Below are 16,405 nucleotides of genomic sequence, written 5' to 3'. Positions count from 1 at the left end.
TGAGTGGCAGGCCTCCCTTAGGCAGGGTGCTGGCTGGGCATTTATCCTGCAGCTGGGTAATCTGATTAGGACCGTGCCTTGACACCACACTAATGAGATTGTGGGGTGGGTAGCAGCACCCAGGACTCCCCGAGATGGGGGAAGGGGCTCAGGTGCAGTCAAGGGCCTGAAGGAAGGACGAGCAGGGGGCAGGGTCAGGGCAGGAACGGGACGTGTGATCATGAACAGCCAGACTCTCCTGAAGCTGCTCTTTTTTTTTTTTTTTTTTTTTTCCGGTACGCGGGCCTCTCACCGCTGTGGCCTCTCCCGTTGTGGAGCACAGGCTCCGGATGCGCAGGCTCAGCGGCCATGGCTCAGGGGCCCAGCCGCTCCGTGGCATGTGGGATCTTCCTGGTCCGGGGCATGAACCATGTCCCCTGCATCGGCAGGTGGACTCTCAACCACTGCGCCACCAGGGAAGCCCGAAGCTGCTCATTTTTGAAGCAAGGATGAGACGGCACTGGCTGCTGTCTTAGGCCTCCCCACCCTTACTATCCTGACTGCTGAGGAACCTGCCTTTGTGGCCCCAAAGCCCTGTATAGCCTGTCCCGATCCACTTCTTTGGCCTCACCTCTCATCCCTTCCTCTTGCTCTGTGCTCCAAGGAGCCTCTTCCACCCCAGAGCCTTTGCACCTACTGCTCATGCCATATGGTGCATTTTCTATTGTACATCTCTCTCCTTCCCCTAGTTCCCTCCTCCTGGGACTTCAAAGATCTGCCCTGGTATCATATACACATAGAAAATCTTTCACAAATATGTTTTCGAGAAAAATACAGTAAACCTCTTCCTACATCTCTGAGGTAATCCACCTCCATGTTGTAGACCCCTTCGGGGGCCCCAAGCCCACTAGGCTCTGCTGTGCTTTTGTCTCTAGGGAAATCTTTCTCTTCCTGGGCCATTTTCAAATCTGTAGGACAGGGTTGGAGTAGATGCTCTCTGACATAAAGTGTAACAAACATGTATTGCTATAATCATGTTTCTCTGAACCAACCAAAACTGCTTCTGGATGACATCACTAGCTGGCCAAAACAGCCTGCACTACCGTGTGTATCCCCAGGCATTAGCATGGCAGCACGTTTTGTGGCTGTGTGGTTTCATTCTCTTGTCCACAGATCTGTCTCTGTGAGAAACTCTGGCTTTACATTGAAGGCCCCTACCTGGGAAGGCCTGCTTATCAGCTCAAATTCTTTGTGAAGCCTTATAACAACCCAAGCTTTTCCCTTAAATGAGAGAAGATAAAACAGGCATAAATACATTTAACCCTGTCTGTCCAGGCCACTGGTATCAGAGCTTGAAAGCCTGCAGCTGGATGAATGGGGCACATTCCAGGCCATCTGCGGGCATTTGTGCCTGCCAGAGCTTTGCTAACAGCAACCTCTCAGGACCGGATGGTCCTCCCTCTGCTGCACCACTGAGAGTAACCAGAGCTGACCTCTGGGACTTCTGGGATGCTGGGACATAGAAGGGGGCCCCTGGGGTCACTGTCACTTGAATAGTCAAGGAAACAGGTTTAGCCAACCTCACAGGTTGGTGAAGGCTGTAGGTGCCCAGTGGACATACAATGACATCTGCCCGTGCTTTCCTTGAGGTGATACACGCCTATGGATGACAACACAAAAGCCTCCTGTCTAACCACCACACAGAGCTTATTTATTCTCAGGCAAAGTCAATAAACAATCCCATCGACACCAGCTGCACAAAGGGGCCGTGGATAAAGGAGGCTGTGCTGCATCCTGAGGAGGAGTCTGTCGGGGTGAGGCTGTCTGGCCAGGCGGCTCAGCTTCCACTCCTCACACGGAGCTGGATCTCCATCCGGAGGAAGGCCTTGAGGTTCTCATCGGCCACGTGCTCCTCCAGGGCGGCCAGGGCCCGCTCCCCGCCGTCCTGGTAGTGCTGCAGCAGTGCGTCTGCGTATGCCACCCACACGCAGTTGGGGCAGCCGCTCATGCAGCAGTTGGTGGGGGGCTGGAGCTCAGGGGGTGGCGGGTACAGGGGTTCTGAGGGGGCCCCACCAGGCAGGGAGGACTCGGGCTGCCCAGCGCCCGCTGCACCTGCTTGGGAGCCCTCCTCCACATGGTCCTTCCTGAACTCTCTGTGGCCTTCACGGACTCGGATCCTGTGAAGAATGCTGCCACCTCCAAGAAGCCTTTGGCCCCAGTCCCAGCTGGATAGTGGCCCCTAAGGATTCAGATAAGCACATGAGTCTCCAGGAAGCTGGTAAGGCTCTGCCTGCCTCCAGCTCTGGGGAAATTTCGGCCTCCTGTCACTGGCAGGGGGCTCCACGTCTTTCTCAGTTTCCTCACTTCCTGCGTAACCTTAGACAAGTTACTTCACCTATAGACTCCGTTTCCCATTTGTAAAATGGATGTAACGCTTGGTACGAGGATGAGCCACAGGTTCGTGAGAAATGCTGGGTTCAAGGCCTCGCACTAGGCGTGCCCTCCAGCAGATGGTGGGGGTTGAGACTGCACCTCCAGCTATGATGGCTCTGCCCGGTGGACAGGAGTATGGCGAGGGCGGAAGCCTGTGAGCTCCAGCCCACACAGCCACCTCTCCCTCGCCAACCAGTACTGCCACGTCCCTCCCCCGTGAACATTCTGACTAATCGCGTCACCCCTTCATTCCTGTTTCTCTCTGTCACATGAGAAGCCCAAGTCATTCCCAAAGGCCAGTGGGCAGCCCTCTCCCCACCTCCAGCCCCCACTCCAGCCCCCGGGTCCCCTTCCCTGCTCTGTCTCCAGGGCACTGAACACAGGCGCAAACTTTACTTATTTCTCTAACTGCTCTTGCGAGGGGCGCCAACTCCTTGTTCACTGAGGTTTCCCCAAAGGCTTCGCACAAAGCAGGTGTTCAACAGGTACTGGACGAGGGAACGAGCTCAGAACCCGCCGGCGCTACCCTGGGCTCTGCCCGGCTGCCGGGAGAGCGGGGCTTCTCGGCCCCGGCGGGGCCCGGCCTCCCGAACGCACCCCGTCCCCGTCCTCGCTGGTACTTGCCAGGCCGCGGGCAGCGAGTGACACCGCCAGGCCTCCCCGGGCCACACTCCACAGCAGCATCGCCCACTGCCTGGCCCACGGCGCAGGCGCCCCCCCGTCGGCCCCGCCCGAGCTGTGAATGGCGGCCGTTCTGGCCAATCCCGGCCCGTCAGGGAGCTGCACAGCCCCAGTGAGATCAGGAAGCGGAAATGGCGGGCATGGGGCCGGACCGTTAGGGAGTGCGGAAGTGGTTTCTCCTTTGAGCGCAGGGCGTGTAGATGGCGGGAACCCGGCGCCGAGCGGCGGCGCCGGCGAGGACGACGGGGAAGGCTGGGCTAGGGAGCCCAGGGCGACCGCAGGGCCGGAGGCAGCAGGAGCCGGGGAAGCAGCGCTCGGCGCCACGGCCGGGGCCGCGCAGGTGGGTGCCGGTCTCGTCGTCCTGAAGACTCCCCGGCACCCCTCCCCGCACCGGGCCAAGCGCGCTGTGTGGTCAGCCGGGTGGGCGGAGGCGTGAGGGAGTCTCCGGTGTGGCACTTGTCACCTTCCGGGGCGCCGTCTTTGCTATCCTGGACGAGGTCAGGGAGCGACGGGCCTCCCTAGGGCTCTCGGAGCGCCCCCCACCCAGCGTCCTGTGAGAAACCGGTCCAGGGACAGCCTCCGGGCGGGCGAGAATGAGGCCGTGTTCCCTTGACCGGCACGCACTACAGCGGCCAGGGTGGCCTGCGAAGTTTCTTTCTCCAGGCTCAGCTTCAGTTTCTCTGATTCTGCTTATGCTCGATTGGAGACGTGTCTCACCCCCGTGTTCTCCTTCCCAGCAAAGAAAAGAAGAAAGTGAATTGCAAGCCTAAGAACCAAGATGAACAGGAAATCCCTTTCCGGCTCCGAGAGATCATGAGGAGCCGCCAGGAGATGAAAAACCCCATCAGTAACAAGAAGAGGAAGAAAGAGGGTAACTACAGGCCCATGCTGGGTGGCCATAAAGCCTTGCGGGTTTGAATCTACTTAATTGCACACGTATTCAGTGGCGTTTCAGGCAGAAGAAATCTGCCAGACCCCAGCAGTCAGGCGGTGCAGGAGCATGTGGAGGACTGACCAAAGGCTGGTGTCACCAGGGCCAGAGTGGTGGCTGGCAGCAGGTGGCGGTGTGGTTTCAGGTGAGGCTCCAAAAGGAGCCCCTGGGGCCTCATGGGCCAAGGTGGAAGTGTTGATTTTCCCCTCCCAGGAGTAGTGGAGATCCATCAGAGGGGACGGTCAGTTCAGATTTACTTGAAGGAAAGGTCACTGTGTAACAGTCGAGGGGGCGAGAGGACACTGCAGGCCAGCGAGGCTCTTGCAAGTAGGAAATGATGGTTCCTTGGACCCGAGTGCAGAAATCATGGTGGAGAGAAGAGGTTACGGAGGGAGTTGCTCAGACCCCCTGAGAAACTCATCCCTCCCACCCTTCCCCCAAGGCCAGGTAGGGCGCCCAGCTGTCAGCCTCTGCCAGAGATAACACTCCAGATGTTGGGGAATGGGGTCCAGAGTGTTTTTGTTTTGTGCACACGTACAGGTACTTGTTTTCCCAGACATGGGACTGATTTTTCAGCAATGCTGTTTTGTAATTTCTTTGTCAACCTTAGGCTTTTCATTGGGGGTTAGATGGCTACCAAAGCGATAGTGAAATAAAGAGTTGAGGAGGGGGAGGGGTAGAGGAGGGCGCTGGCCCAGATGGAAGATGGCACATTCTGAACCATGCTCTATTGAATCAGCTCTTTTTGGGGTTTAAGTTATTTAAAAGACATAAACTTACACACGTGGTGAAATCAAACAGTACTGAAAGATATGAGGTGAGGCGTGGCCTCCTTCCCTGTCTTTCAATCCTGCTCTCTCCCGCTAAAAGAAACTGCTGTCTGTCCGTCTTGTTTACCCTCCCAGGGGAAATATGCATATTTTCACATATTTATGAGGTAAAAGCTATACCTTCATTCTCTATATTGTTTGGTGTCCTGGGTTTTCGCGACCAGTGGATTTTGTAGGTCTTTCCATGTCCTTATCGTAGCTCTACCGAGCTCTCAGCAGCTGTTCAGTGACGTCTCTGGATGAACATAGGGGGATTCATTCAGCCAGTCAGCTAATGACGGATACTTAGGTTGTTTCCTGTTTCCTTTTTCATCCGAGCTGCAGAGGACATCTTTGACATGTACCAGTGGGCTGTAGGGGTCCCACCCCAGGTTCCCCCCAGCTGGCATCTTACATCCTCTTTAGCTCCTCCGTGAGCCTGGTCTTCCTGTCCCGTGGCCAGGGGAGGGGAGATGAACATGGGTGGCCAGCCAAGCGCCACCTGCTCCCTCCTGCCTTCGCGTCACGACTTTCCCCTCTGAGGTCTCCCTTTGTCCTCAGCCCAGGTGGCCTTCAGTAAGACATTGGAGAAGGAAGCAAAGGGAGTGGAGCCGGACATCGCTGTACCCAAGTTCGAGCAGAAGAAGTGGGAGTCCGACAGGGCCTATGTGCGGCGCATGGCGCAGGAGGCGCAGCACGTGCTGTTCCTCAGCAAGAACCAGGCCAGCCGGCAGCCTGAGGTGCAGGCGGCTCCCAAGAAGGGGAAGTCGGAGAGGAAGAAAGCGTGAGTGGGGGCTGCAGGGGCTGGGAGGCAGGGCTGTGGGGTGCCACCATTTCTTCTGCATTGACAGCATCTTGTTGCCAGGGGGCACCCCACCTACCCCATGATTCAGGCCGAGCAGGACCTGGAGTCAGTGGGTGTTTTTCTCTGTACCGCAGCCACTTAACCTCAGCGCTTCTGGGAGGCTCTGAACCCACAGAGCTCCGAAGGCCTAGCTCTGTCTGTGCCTCTCTCTGGAAAGCATCAAGGTGTCCAAGAGCCAAGGGAGGTTGAGGGCCAGCTGTCTACCCCAGGCCAGTTGTTTCAGGGAAGTAGAAAAACAGTGAGGCTCAGTGTCCTCCCAGGAGAGCCCACAGGCCGTCAGGGGACTGTGCCTACCCCACGGAAACGTTTCCAGGGTTCACCTTTCCAGCCCAAAAGAGATTTGAGAGCCTGTAGCTATGTCATTTGTACAAGTTCTGTGACCTCTCAGACTCAGCTTCCTGGTGGGTAAAGTGGTGAAATTGGCACCAGGAGGAAGCCCACCGCCAGCTGCGGCTCCCCTGCCCATCCCTACCCTCAGCCCTGGAGAAGTCTGGGATGTAAGCTGTGTGCCACCTCCCTGAGCCTGTGGGTGGGAGCTGGGGCAGTAGTTTCAGCAAACAAATGCTTTTTGAGATGTGTTTCTGCCTTTACTGCAACTTTTGTCATGAATCAAGCCAGGCTTTCATCAGAAATTTCTCTAAAACCGGGCACTTCCTTGGTGGTCCAGGGGCTAAGACTCCAAGTTTCTGCTTCAGGGGGCGTGGATTCGATCCCTGGTTGGGGAACTAAGATCCCGCGTGCCATGCAGTGTGGCCTAAATTAAAAAAAAAGAAGAAGAAGAAATTCTTTTAAAAGCTGTGAAAGTTAGATCGTTTTCAGCTTTGTAGAGTTTCCTTACGTCCAGATTCTTATCATACATGTACTTACGTTAGCCAGTGAAAATTACATCACACAAAACATATCCCAGGTACCACCTAAAGCCACAGTGATCTCTAAAACTCATTGAACGTTGATTCTAGTGACAATAAGGGACCATGTCACACTTGCTGCTGTGCGGGGCCGTTTACACACAGCAGCACAGTTGACACTTGGGTAAGCTGATTCTCTGGGGTGGGGGCCATTCCGTGCACTGTAGGGCGTTGAGCAGCATTCCTGACCTCCACCCATGAGGTGCCAGGAGCACCCCTCTCCCCCCGACGTTGTGACAACACAGAACATCTCCAGACATTGTCCGATGGGCTGTAGAGGTACAGCCGCAGCCGCTGAGGACCCCTGACTTGGAACTTTGGAGGGACCTCCTAGGTTCGGAGCGCTCTCTGTGGGTCCTGGGGTTCAGAGGCAGCCACCTGGGGTCTTTCCTGATGCATCCCTCGTGGGCAGGGGTGACCTCTGCCTCTTCCTGAGTCCAGTGAAATGAGAGTTTAGGAAAGTGAACAGCACTGTGCTCTCTTCCCAGGTTCCAGAAGCGACGGCTGGTTAAGGTCCAGCAGAGGAGGGAGGAAAAGGCAGCAGAAAGGCTGGAGCAGGAGCTACTCCGAGGTAGCTCTTCAGAAAGCAATTGTGTCAGCCCTGGTTCGGGGCAGCTTTGTCTCCCCAGGGTCGGTGGGTGGGTGGACAGTGGCTCCGCGTTCCACGGCTGCAGTGGTTGTGTGGGCAGCAGGCCTCAGTTGTTCTTCTCTGCCCCTCCAGACACGGTGAAGTTTGGTGAGGTTGCCCTGCAGCCCCCAGAGCTGACCGCCAAGCCCAGGATGAGCACAAGTAGGGACCAGGTAAGCAGGGGTGGGGGAGTTGCCCTTTTTGCCCCTCGGTGCTGCCTGGTTCAGGGCACACAGGTGGAGAGCACCATGTTCTCACTGGGCTTAAGCTATTGGGCTGGCCTAGGCTCTTTGTGACCTCCCCTCCTTCCTGAATCTGTGCCTCAACCTCCCTCCCTCCCTTCCTCAGCCTGGCAAGAAATCGCTGATGCTGAAGATGCTTTTAAGCCCTGGCGGTGTGTCCCAGCCTCTGACCACCTCTCTGGCCAGACAGCGGATCGTGGCGGAGGAGAGAGAGTGGGCTGTGAACGCCTATAGGGCGCTAAAGAAACTGCAGCAGCAGCGGCGGGGGGCTCAGTCACCACAGCCACCCCACCTCCTTTCTGGGAAGAAACCAAAGACGCAGCTGTGATGGTGAGGGACCAGAGACGCTGCACCTGGGTTGGGGGTAGATGGGCAGATGGCCTGCAGTCAAGAGTCCTCTCCCTGGCACACATCCTAGGACTCAAGTGGGGGAGAGGGCTCTTGTTTTTTCTCCCTAAAGACTGCTGTTTCGTGAGTGACCACCCGCCGGCCCCGTGTCTCACACAGGGCGTCGTCTGTCTCCTGAGCCCCCAGAGATGGGGCCAGTGCCTGGGTGAGCTGCAGCCAGCATCGTTCCCTTGAGCCTAGCGTCACATACAGCTTTGTTCTGAAACAGGTCCAGGCTGAGACACACCCTAGGGCCACTTTACAGAGGGCCAGTCCCATAATCCTGTCCCTAGATACCAGTTAGTTGTAGACACTGCCGATCTCGGTTAACTAAATCTATAAGCGAGGCTCTGCTGGATTCGACAGAGCGGTACAGCTAGAGCGAGAGCCAGGCAGCAGGTTGGTGTGGGGAAAGGGCGGGGATCAGCATCTAGGCCACGTAGACCAGCTCACGGCACTGCTGTCACAGTCCTCGCAGGGCAGGTGGAGCCACCCCAGCTCATGTTTGGGTGTGGAGACTGAGCCACCCACATCGAGGTTTGGGGAGGCTGGGTCCTTATGTCATCGAGGTCTCTGGGGAGGACAGGGCAGGGCTCTCCAGCAGGTCTAGAGTGGCTTGACAGCCAGGACAGGAGCCTAGCCCAGGACTTTCTTGTGGTCAGAGGGGCCGTGTGAGTTCCTGCCAAGGGCAGGGCCTGGCGAGGTTTGAATCTCCCACAGGTGCCAAAGGAGGGAGCACCTGGGTTTATCATCTTGCTCAGATGTGGGATACAAGCAAGAGAATGGGGATGGGGCTTACAGACTGTTAGCAATTGAACATGGAAGGACAGGGGCAGGCCACTCATAGCCCCGTTGGAGAAGGACAGCTGCTGGGCTCCCTCACTCTCTCCAGCTTGGGCTTCTCTAGCCAGCAAAGATGGCCTGGACAGCTCAGTCAGCGCCAGGCCTCAGCACTGACAGTCCTAGAGAATGAGTGGAGTTCTGTGGAATCTGTTTTGCTCTTCCCCAAGTTTGCATTTTATGTAATGAAGTTTATTTTTTTGTTTTGTTTTTTTTTGCGGTACGCGGGCCTCTCACTGTTGTGGCCTCTCCCGTTGCAAAGTTTATTTTTGAATTAAAAAATTTAAGTTGTGGAAGCTCTACCTGGAATCAGGGCTGGCACTCTTTCAGGGGTGTGTTTCTGCATGGCGGGTGGCCCCGGCCCCTGCGTGGGATGACCAGGCGCTGGTTGCCATGCACTAGCCAGGACTTGCCCCCATCACATGGCAGTTGGGGCAGGCAGCACATCTCTGGTTCAATGTTGACATCCTTCTGACAATAGGGTCCCAAGACAGGCAGGGCAGCAAGAGCGAGGGGTGAGGTGGGGTCGCTGGGTACAGTGCAAGTACAGCATGAATGTGGCAATGAGGAAACAGGTCGTGGTGAGGGAAGTTTGCCTTTGGTCACATGAAATGAGAAAATTACATTCCCTCAGGCCCTTGTCAGAGTGCCCCTAAAACTGGTCAACTTAGCTCAGGCTGGCTTTACCATCAGAGATGTCACCAGGCCCAGTCTCACCCATCAGAGATAGTGACTAGGCCAGGGGTCACCCCTCAGAGATGGAGCCCACACTCGGGTCATCCCTAGAGACAGAACACAGGTAGGATCAGCCATCAAGACACTCAGCCCGGGTTAAAGGTGTTGACCTTAAGAATGGCATAAGGTCTTTAGCCAAAATGAGTTTATTTGGAATCAGAAGAATTTCAGTTTAGGACAAGCAAACTGGCAAGTTGGAGGAGACAAATGGAAGGTCAGCTTTTATTAGGTTTTAGGAGGAAAGGAGGAAATGAGGAGGGCCCTGGTGGTTTTCTGTTGGCTGCAATCAGTGGGTAGCTTGTCGCTGGGCCAGACGGAGACCTTCCTTCCTGCTGGGTCTGTGAGCTGTGGTGAGAGATGCATGCTTGAGAGCCCTCCCATCATAGCTTCCCTGCCCCATCCTGATTGAGCTTTCCTTTGCTCGTTTCCACATTCCCCCCTTTAGATGAAGATCTTTCCTTGAGAGCATCACTGATCAGTTTTAGTGGAATTGTGTTTTGTCCCTCAGCACCAGGACCTTTCCTGGACGTCATGTCTCACATCAGAGGAAAAGGGCATAGTGATTGAAACCAAGTGAGCCCACATTTGAGTAACAAAGAAGGAGGAACTCTCAGCCATTTTCACTCTTAAAATCGTGTCTTATGAAGGTACAGGCATGGGCAGTCATCTCAAGGCATTGAGCCAACATCATACTATTCACTGTGTCATTTCTACAGGGGGTTGACAGGCAACATGTACAAAGTTTAAAAATGGGGAATTCCCTGGCGGTCCAGTGGTTAGGGCTCTGTGCTTTCACTGCGAAAGGCCCAGGTTCAATCCCTGGTTGGGGAACTAAGACCCCACAAGCCACGAGGTGTGGCCAAAACAAAAACAGAAAAAAAACAAAACCATAAAAAATATGCAAAGCAGAATGAAAAATAATATGACAGTTTGTATGACGGTTCTAAACCATGACCCTAGATCTGAAGGTAGCCAGCTGAACAAATCAAAGGACCAGAGAGAGTCAGGTGAAATTTGGGCTTGTGTCCTCATTTTGTGTAATTGAGGTTCTACTTCTCCAAAAGTGTTTATCCAGGTAGTATTTGCAATCGTACAAATGCCTCCTTGTTCAGCAAGTAGGAAATCGAAGGCTATGTGGTTGTCTAAAAGTATTTTAGCCAGTGAGTCAAGTGATAATTGTCGGGCTGCAGAATCAGCCAGCTCTCCTGATATTAGGGGGAGATTTCCGATCACGTTCTCATTGGCGCTTACTCCAACCCAAGGGGGTTTTGATGAGAACTGGCCAAATGGCACAGACTCGTAGCACTTGACCAATAAGGTGGGATCCCCAATCACTATGAAGTTCAAGAAGCGTTCCTCTCCGATGGGACCTTAGCCACAGGGGAGGCAGTGGCTTGTCTACGTGGAAAAGCTTCAGTCCACTGAGGAAACATGCACATCATTACCAGGAATTATTTATACCCATGAGATGGTGGGCAGCTCTGTGAAACCCACTTGCCAAACCTCGAATGGTCCATCAGGCAATTTGGAGCGCCTGGGAGGGAGCATTGTGGACAGTTTTTCTGGATTTTATTTTGGGAATGTGACACCAACCCTGGATCCAACAGCTTCCCACAAAATGCTGCATGATATTTGATATCATCGGGCTTCCCTGGTGGCGCAGGGGTTAAGAATCCGCCTGCCAATGCAGGGGACACGGGTTTGAGCCCTGGTCCGGGAAGATCCCACATGCTGCGGAGCAACTAAGCCCGTGCGCCATAACTACTGAGCCTGCACTCTGGAGCCTACGAGCCACAACTACTGAACCTGCGTGCTGCAACTACTGAAGCCCGCAAGCCTAGATAGAGCCTGTGCTCTGCAACAAGAGAAGCCACTGCAGCGAGAAGCCCTCGCACCACAACGAAGAGTCGCCCCTGCTCGCTGCAACCAGAGAAAGCCCGCGCGCAGCAATGAAGACCCGATGCAGCCCAAAATAAAACAAATTAAAAAATTTTTTTTAAAGTTTGATATCGTCTGCTGAGAATTCATTACTTGGAAAAGCAACATTGAAGCCTGCACACTGGTATTAAAATTCACAATGTGCAACACTTTAAACAGCAATGTCAACCAGCCCCCTCACTTTATTACCACCAGTCTGGTGTAAGGGCATGATATGTTCACTCCTGTTGGAAGAGCACTAAGTCCTGTGGATTCCTGTCTTTTTTCATGACTTGCTAAGGTTTATTGGAAACTCCACTATTGGAATTGTGCTCCGAGGCACGGGCTGTTCATTAGTAATGGGCTTGAGCACTGAGAGTGTAGCTCCAGTATAGAAATTCATTCCCAGTCTGGAGCGTTGTTTCTCTGAGCTGATTAAGAGGGAGGCTTGGAAAAGCTCCAGATTCCTTGGAGTCCCGTCACTGGGAAGTGGGAGGACATTGGAAAGATGAGTTGACTGAAGATGCCTGGAGCGTTTTGGTTTCTAGAAGTCTTTCTTCCAATATCCTGGCTTCTTACAGTAATGACGGAGGCTGGGAGGACTTTGCTTAGGGAACTCCATCTGTTGAAGTTGGATATTAAGGATTTTATTGGTTTTTCTCTTAGTAGAATCATCTAGGGTGCAGGTTTGCCAAATTAAGTCTGGAGAGGACATAGTTTCCCATTCTAGTGTAGTTCTCTTAACCAAGAAAGTCCTGGTTTAGCCCATTAATGAACACAGAGTTGAAGGCTACCCCAGTGGATTCGACATCCATAGGGAGAGTACTGAAAAATAATTTGCAATCGATGTGTGATAGTGTGCTTTATGTATAAATGGAGATGTGGTCTTCATCCCCATTTCTGGCACAGAGCTCTTAAAACCCTTGGAATTTTCTTACTAGAGCGACAAAGGTGTCTCTTGTGAGGTGAATGAATTGGCTTTTGGAGCTCACCAAATGATGGGGGCTGGCTGCCAGGAGAAACAACCTTGTGATTAGAGCGTTAAAACCTTTCAGTTCCAATTATCCCCTACTACCCAACCTCGGGGGAGGGGAGAGGGCCTAGAAGTTGAATTAATGATTCAATCAATTATAAAACCCAAAGGGCAGGGTTTAGAGAGCTTCCAGGTTGGTGAACATATGGAGATATGGGGAGGGTGGTGCACTGGAAAGGGCATGAGAGCTCTGCCCTTTCCCCATACCTTGCGCTATGCATCTTCCATCTGGCTGAGTCATTTTCTTTTATAACAAACCGGTGATCTAGTAAGTAAACTGTGTCTCTGAGTCTGTGAGTCGCTCTAGCACATTAACTGAACCTGAGGAGAGGGTCCTGGGAACCTCTGATTTATAGCTGGTCGGTCAAAAACAGAGGTAACAACTCAGGCTTGTGATTGGCCTCTGAAGGAGGTGGGGGGCAGTTTTACAGTTTTGTAAGACTGAGCTCTTAACCTGTGGAATCTGTATCTCGGGGTGGATTGTGTCAGAATTGAGTTGAGGCTCCAGAAGGACCGTCCTGCAGGGTTGCGACCCCATCGGGCACTCGGCTAAACAAGTCTCCCTAGTGGGGAAAACTGTCCGCAATTTCTCACGTGTTTGACATCATTACATGCTGTCAGTCAGCATTTACCCAGTGGAGGGAGGCGTGGTGCTGCCACGGACAACACAGCCAACCGCACAATGGGAAAAGGACCCCAGACCACCAGGAGAATCGTGTCCTGTGGGAGTCCTGAAAGTGCAAAAACTTGCCTGAGAAAAATGGGATTGGTAAAACTAATCAACAGAAAAACTGGTCATGCTACCAAGTTCTAGCTCATACTGCTCGCCACATGACAGGCCAATAAATTGAGAGACAGGGTGTTGGGACAAGGAATAGCAACTTTTTTCAGAAAGCCAGCAGACTGAGAAGGTGGTGGACTAGCATCCCAAAGAACCATCTTCCCAAGTTAGAATTCAGGCTTCTTTTATACTGAAAGGAAAGGGGGTAAAAGTCCTGGTTCCAGCCAGACTCTGGACAGGAGTGTGACTTTCCTCCTGCACCCATTTACAGGTGCACCTGGTCAGGATGTTTCCTGTGAGCTAAAAGAATTTTAGCTTCGGGCTTTCCTGGTGGCGCAGTGGTTGAGAGTCCGCCTGCCGATGCAGGCGACACGGGTTCGTGCCCCGGTCCGGGAAGATCCCACATGCCTCGGAGTGGCTGGGCCCGTAAGCCATGGCCGCTGAGCCTGCACGTCTGGAGCCTGTGCTCCGTAACGGGAGAGGACACAACAGTGAGAGGCCCGCGTACCGCCAAAAAAAAAAAAAAAAAAAGAATTTTAGCTTCATGCTCATTACCTGGGAGGCAGGGTTCCCAGAGATGGGCCATTATGTGTAATTTAAGCTAATAGGCAACATCCCTTTAGTGATTAACTTGTCATAGAATACAAGGTTCTTCCCTATTACAGTCAGAACAGTAAAATTCATTCCTGACTTTAAAAAATGAAGACTTGAAGAAATAAGATGTTCTTAAAGTTTTTTAAGTCTGTGAAATTTGGCCCAGGAAGACTGATTTTAATGGAGGAAGAATGGCCGCAGAAGAATTTTCAGTAAGTAGAAGTGAAATATGAATATATGGGTATATCTCTTGTCTAAACATATTACTCCCCCTGTAAATGCCACGTGGAACACCGCAGATCGAGCCACTGGTATGCTTTGTATGCAAGCCAGTGGGACTGGCTTTATGATGACTGGGATATTCAGCTGCTGAATATGCCTGTTACCCAGGTCACGGTAAATGCTGTGATTAAGGGGGCCCCTTTCACTTGGGCACCCTCTGACTGCACAATCGAAAAACAATTTGGGAAGCCTTAGGGGATTTGCTATCTCAGCTTGCACTGAAGGGTATTGCAGAGAACAGTATGTTAGCTAACAAGAGAATGGAGAGAGGCCCAGGGCAGAGTGAAGGGACTCTTCCCAACAAGGTGGAAATTTTTAAAGGGTTATGAGAAGATGAATAGAGCAAATATTGAAAGAGACAGAAAAAAGGAATCAGGAAGCGATGAGCAGGATAGCAGTCATTAGATGGTTATTTCTTTTTATTGAAGTATAGTTGATTTACAATGTTGTGTTAATTTCTGCTGTATAGCACAGTGATTGTTATATACACACACATTCTTTTTCATATTCTTTTCCATTATGGTTTATCACAGGATATTGAATATAGTTCCCTGTGCTTATACAGTAAAACCTTGTTTATCCATCCTATATATAATAGTTTGCATCTGCTAACCCCAAACTTCCCCCTTCCCCCACCCCTCTTTAGATGGTTATTAAGAAATGGGATGGGGGGCTTCCCTGGTGGCGCAGTGGTTGAGAGTCCGCCTGCCGATGCAGGGGACACGGGTTCGTGCCCCGGTCCAGGAAGATCCTATATGCAGCAGAGCGGCTGGGCCCGTGAGCCGTGGCTGCTGAGCCTGCGTGTTTGGAGCCTGTGCTCCGCAACGGGAGAGGCCGCAATAGTGAGAGGACCGCGTACCGGAAAAAAAAAAAAAAAAAAAAGAAAGGGGATGGGGAATTCCGTGGTGGTCCAGTGGTTAGGACTCTGAGCTGCCACTGCAGAGGGCACGGGTTTGATCCCTGATCAGGGAACTAAGATCTTGCAAGCCTCGTGGTGTGGCCAAAAAAAAAAAGAAAGGGGATGAATAAAACAGACACTGATGGGGTTAACACAAAGGTTTCAGTACAGTGCTACCTAGGTTGGGCAGACCAAAGGGACCCTCTGTTGAGCCCCAACATTAAAGGGCCCCAAACAAGTCTGCTCTGTTTACCCCAGTTTGGAGACATTTAACAGCCGGAAGGCAGAGATTACACTGAGAATCCCAACCAGCAATCACTTGGGTCAACAGGTCAGTTAACCAAGATAAAGATTGAAGGCCTGGGTCTCTTGGCTCAACCCCTCGATGGGGACTTCTGCACAAGAGTGGGTAAAATAGGGGGTGGAGAAGAGAAGTTTCCAGGACTCCTTGACCCAGGAGCCCAAAGACTGTGGTACCAAAAGCCTGGGTGAAGCCCTGACTTGGATGCAGTCAGGCTGAGAGGATGTGACAGTGTCACGGTTGGTGGGGTTATGAGAGTTGGAATGTTTAGGCAAGTATTATGTACAGAAGTTGTCTCTCCCAACCTGAATTTACAGGGGTTTTACAGGGATGGCTGGGGACACTTCCCCTACCCAGTGTTGTAAAACTGAAACATCGGAGGCCACAGTTAGGAATGTAAGAGTCGATGGAAGTAAGGGAAAGGTGTGTAGAATTGGCATGTTTGAACAGGCATTGTGTGAAGTGGTTGCATCTGTTTTACCTGATTGTATTATGGGGACGGACATTATACCTGTCTGGGGGACATTCCCCCCACCTAGTCTTATAAAACAGAAGGCATGTAACTGCCTTTCAGGACATGCTAAATGGGAACCGGTAAGGTTGGCTGAGCCCACACAGTGTGGGGGTAGAAGCTGGGGTGCTAGTCAGGGACAGATTCTTTGTGCGGTGGCCCTGTGTGGAGGGTGAGAGCCTGTGAGCACCCCCCAGCGACGGCTGCTGGGACTTTGGACAGGAGAACTTCCACTTGAGGGGGGTTTACCACCCTCAAGGTTTACCACCTTGCCATCTGACATTAACTGAAGCTACCCCAATGACTGAAGGACATAAGATGATCTTAAAGCTCTGACAAAGCTATGATGTCTAGGACGATGTCAGAGAAACACTTTAATGGGGATGGCAGTCCCCAGAAGGGTTCCATATAAATATGAAAGTGGAAATGGTTTATACCAGACCAAGGTGCCTGGGGAAAGCAAGGAGGTGTAGGAGGCAGGAAGCCTCTTTTGCCCCCAGCACTGACTCTGGAACTGCATGAGGAAGTGCTGGATTCTACCTTCACTTGGACAGTGCCCTATCACCAGCTCTCGACTGACCAACAAAGAGCTGTTTGGTTTGTGGACGGCAGTTCCAAAGTGAATGGACAACATCTCGTTTGGAAAGCTG

General features: G+C 52.5%; 2 protein-coding genes across 4 annotated transcripts; one reads left to right on the top strand and one right to left on the bottom strand.

The window, feature by feature from the left end:
• Positions 1–1,667: 1,667 nt before the first annotated feature.
• OXLD1 (oxidoreductase like domain containing 1) lies at positions 1,668–3,127 on the bottom strand. 3 transcript variants are annotated; one of them, XR_004347550.1, is made up of 2 exons: positions 2,809–3,100; positions 1,668–2,218 (listed from the first exon to the last, which is right to left on the bottom strand). XR_004347550.1 is itself a non-coding variant. In XM_032616823.1 (2 exons), the coding sequence occupies exons 1-2, from the start codon at positions 3,094–3,096 to the stop codon at positions 1,817–1,819; spliced, it is 462 nt and encodes a 153-aa protein (XP_032472714.1). In that variant the 5' UTR covers positions 3,097–3,127; the 3' UTR covers positions 1,668–1,816. The 3 variants fall into 3 exon arrangements, 2 of the variants coding, with proteins under 2 accessions (XP_032472714.1, XP_032472713.1); XM_032616823.1 differs by having other exon boundaries at positions 3,037–3,127; XM_032616822.1 differs by having other exon boundaries at positions 3,010–3,118.
• Positions 3,128–3,260: 133 nt separating this feature from the next.
• Positions 3,261–9,005, top strand: CCDC137 (coiled-coil domain containing 137). Its single transcript, XM_032617350.1, has 6 exons — positions 3,261–3,433; positions 3,831–3,964; positions 5,395–5,617; positions 7,095–7,177; positions 7,328–7,407; positions 7,583–9,005. The coding sequence occupies exons 1-6, from the start codon at positions 3,294–3,296 to the stop codon at positions 7,802–7,804; spliced, it is 882 nt and encodes a 293-aa protein (XP_032473241.1). The 5' UTR covers positions 3,261–3,293; the 3' UTR covers positions 7,805–9,005.
• The last annotated feature ends 7,400 nt before the right edge of the window (positions 9,006–16,405 follow it).

This window comes from Phocoena sinus, chromosome 20, assembly GCF_008692025.1.
Source record: "Phocoena sinus isolate mPhoSin1 chromosome 20, mPhoSin1.pri, whole genome shotgun sequence".
Lineage (NCBI taxonomy): Eukaryota > Metazoa > Chordata > Mammalia > Artiodactyla > Phocoenidae > Phocoena > Phocoena sinus.
Note: the sequence above shows the minus strand (reverse complement) of the source record. Positions and strands in the feature narration are given on the sequence as shown.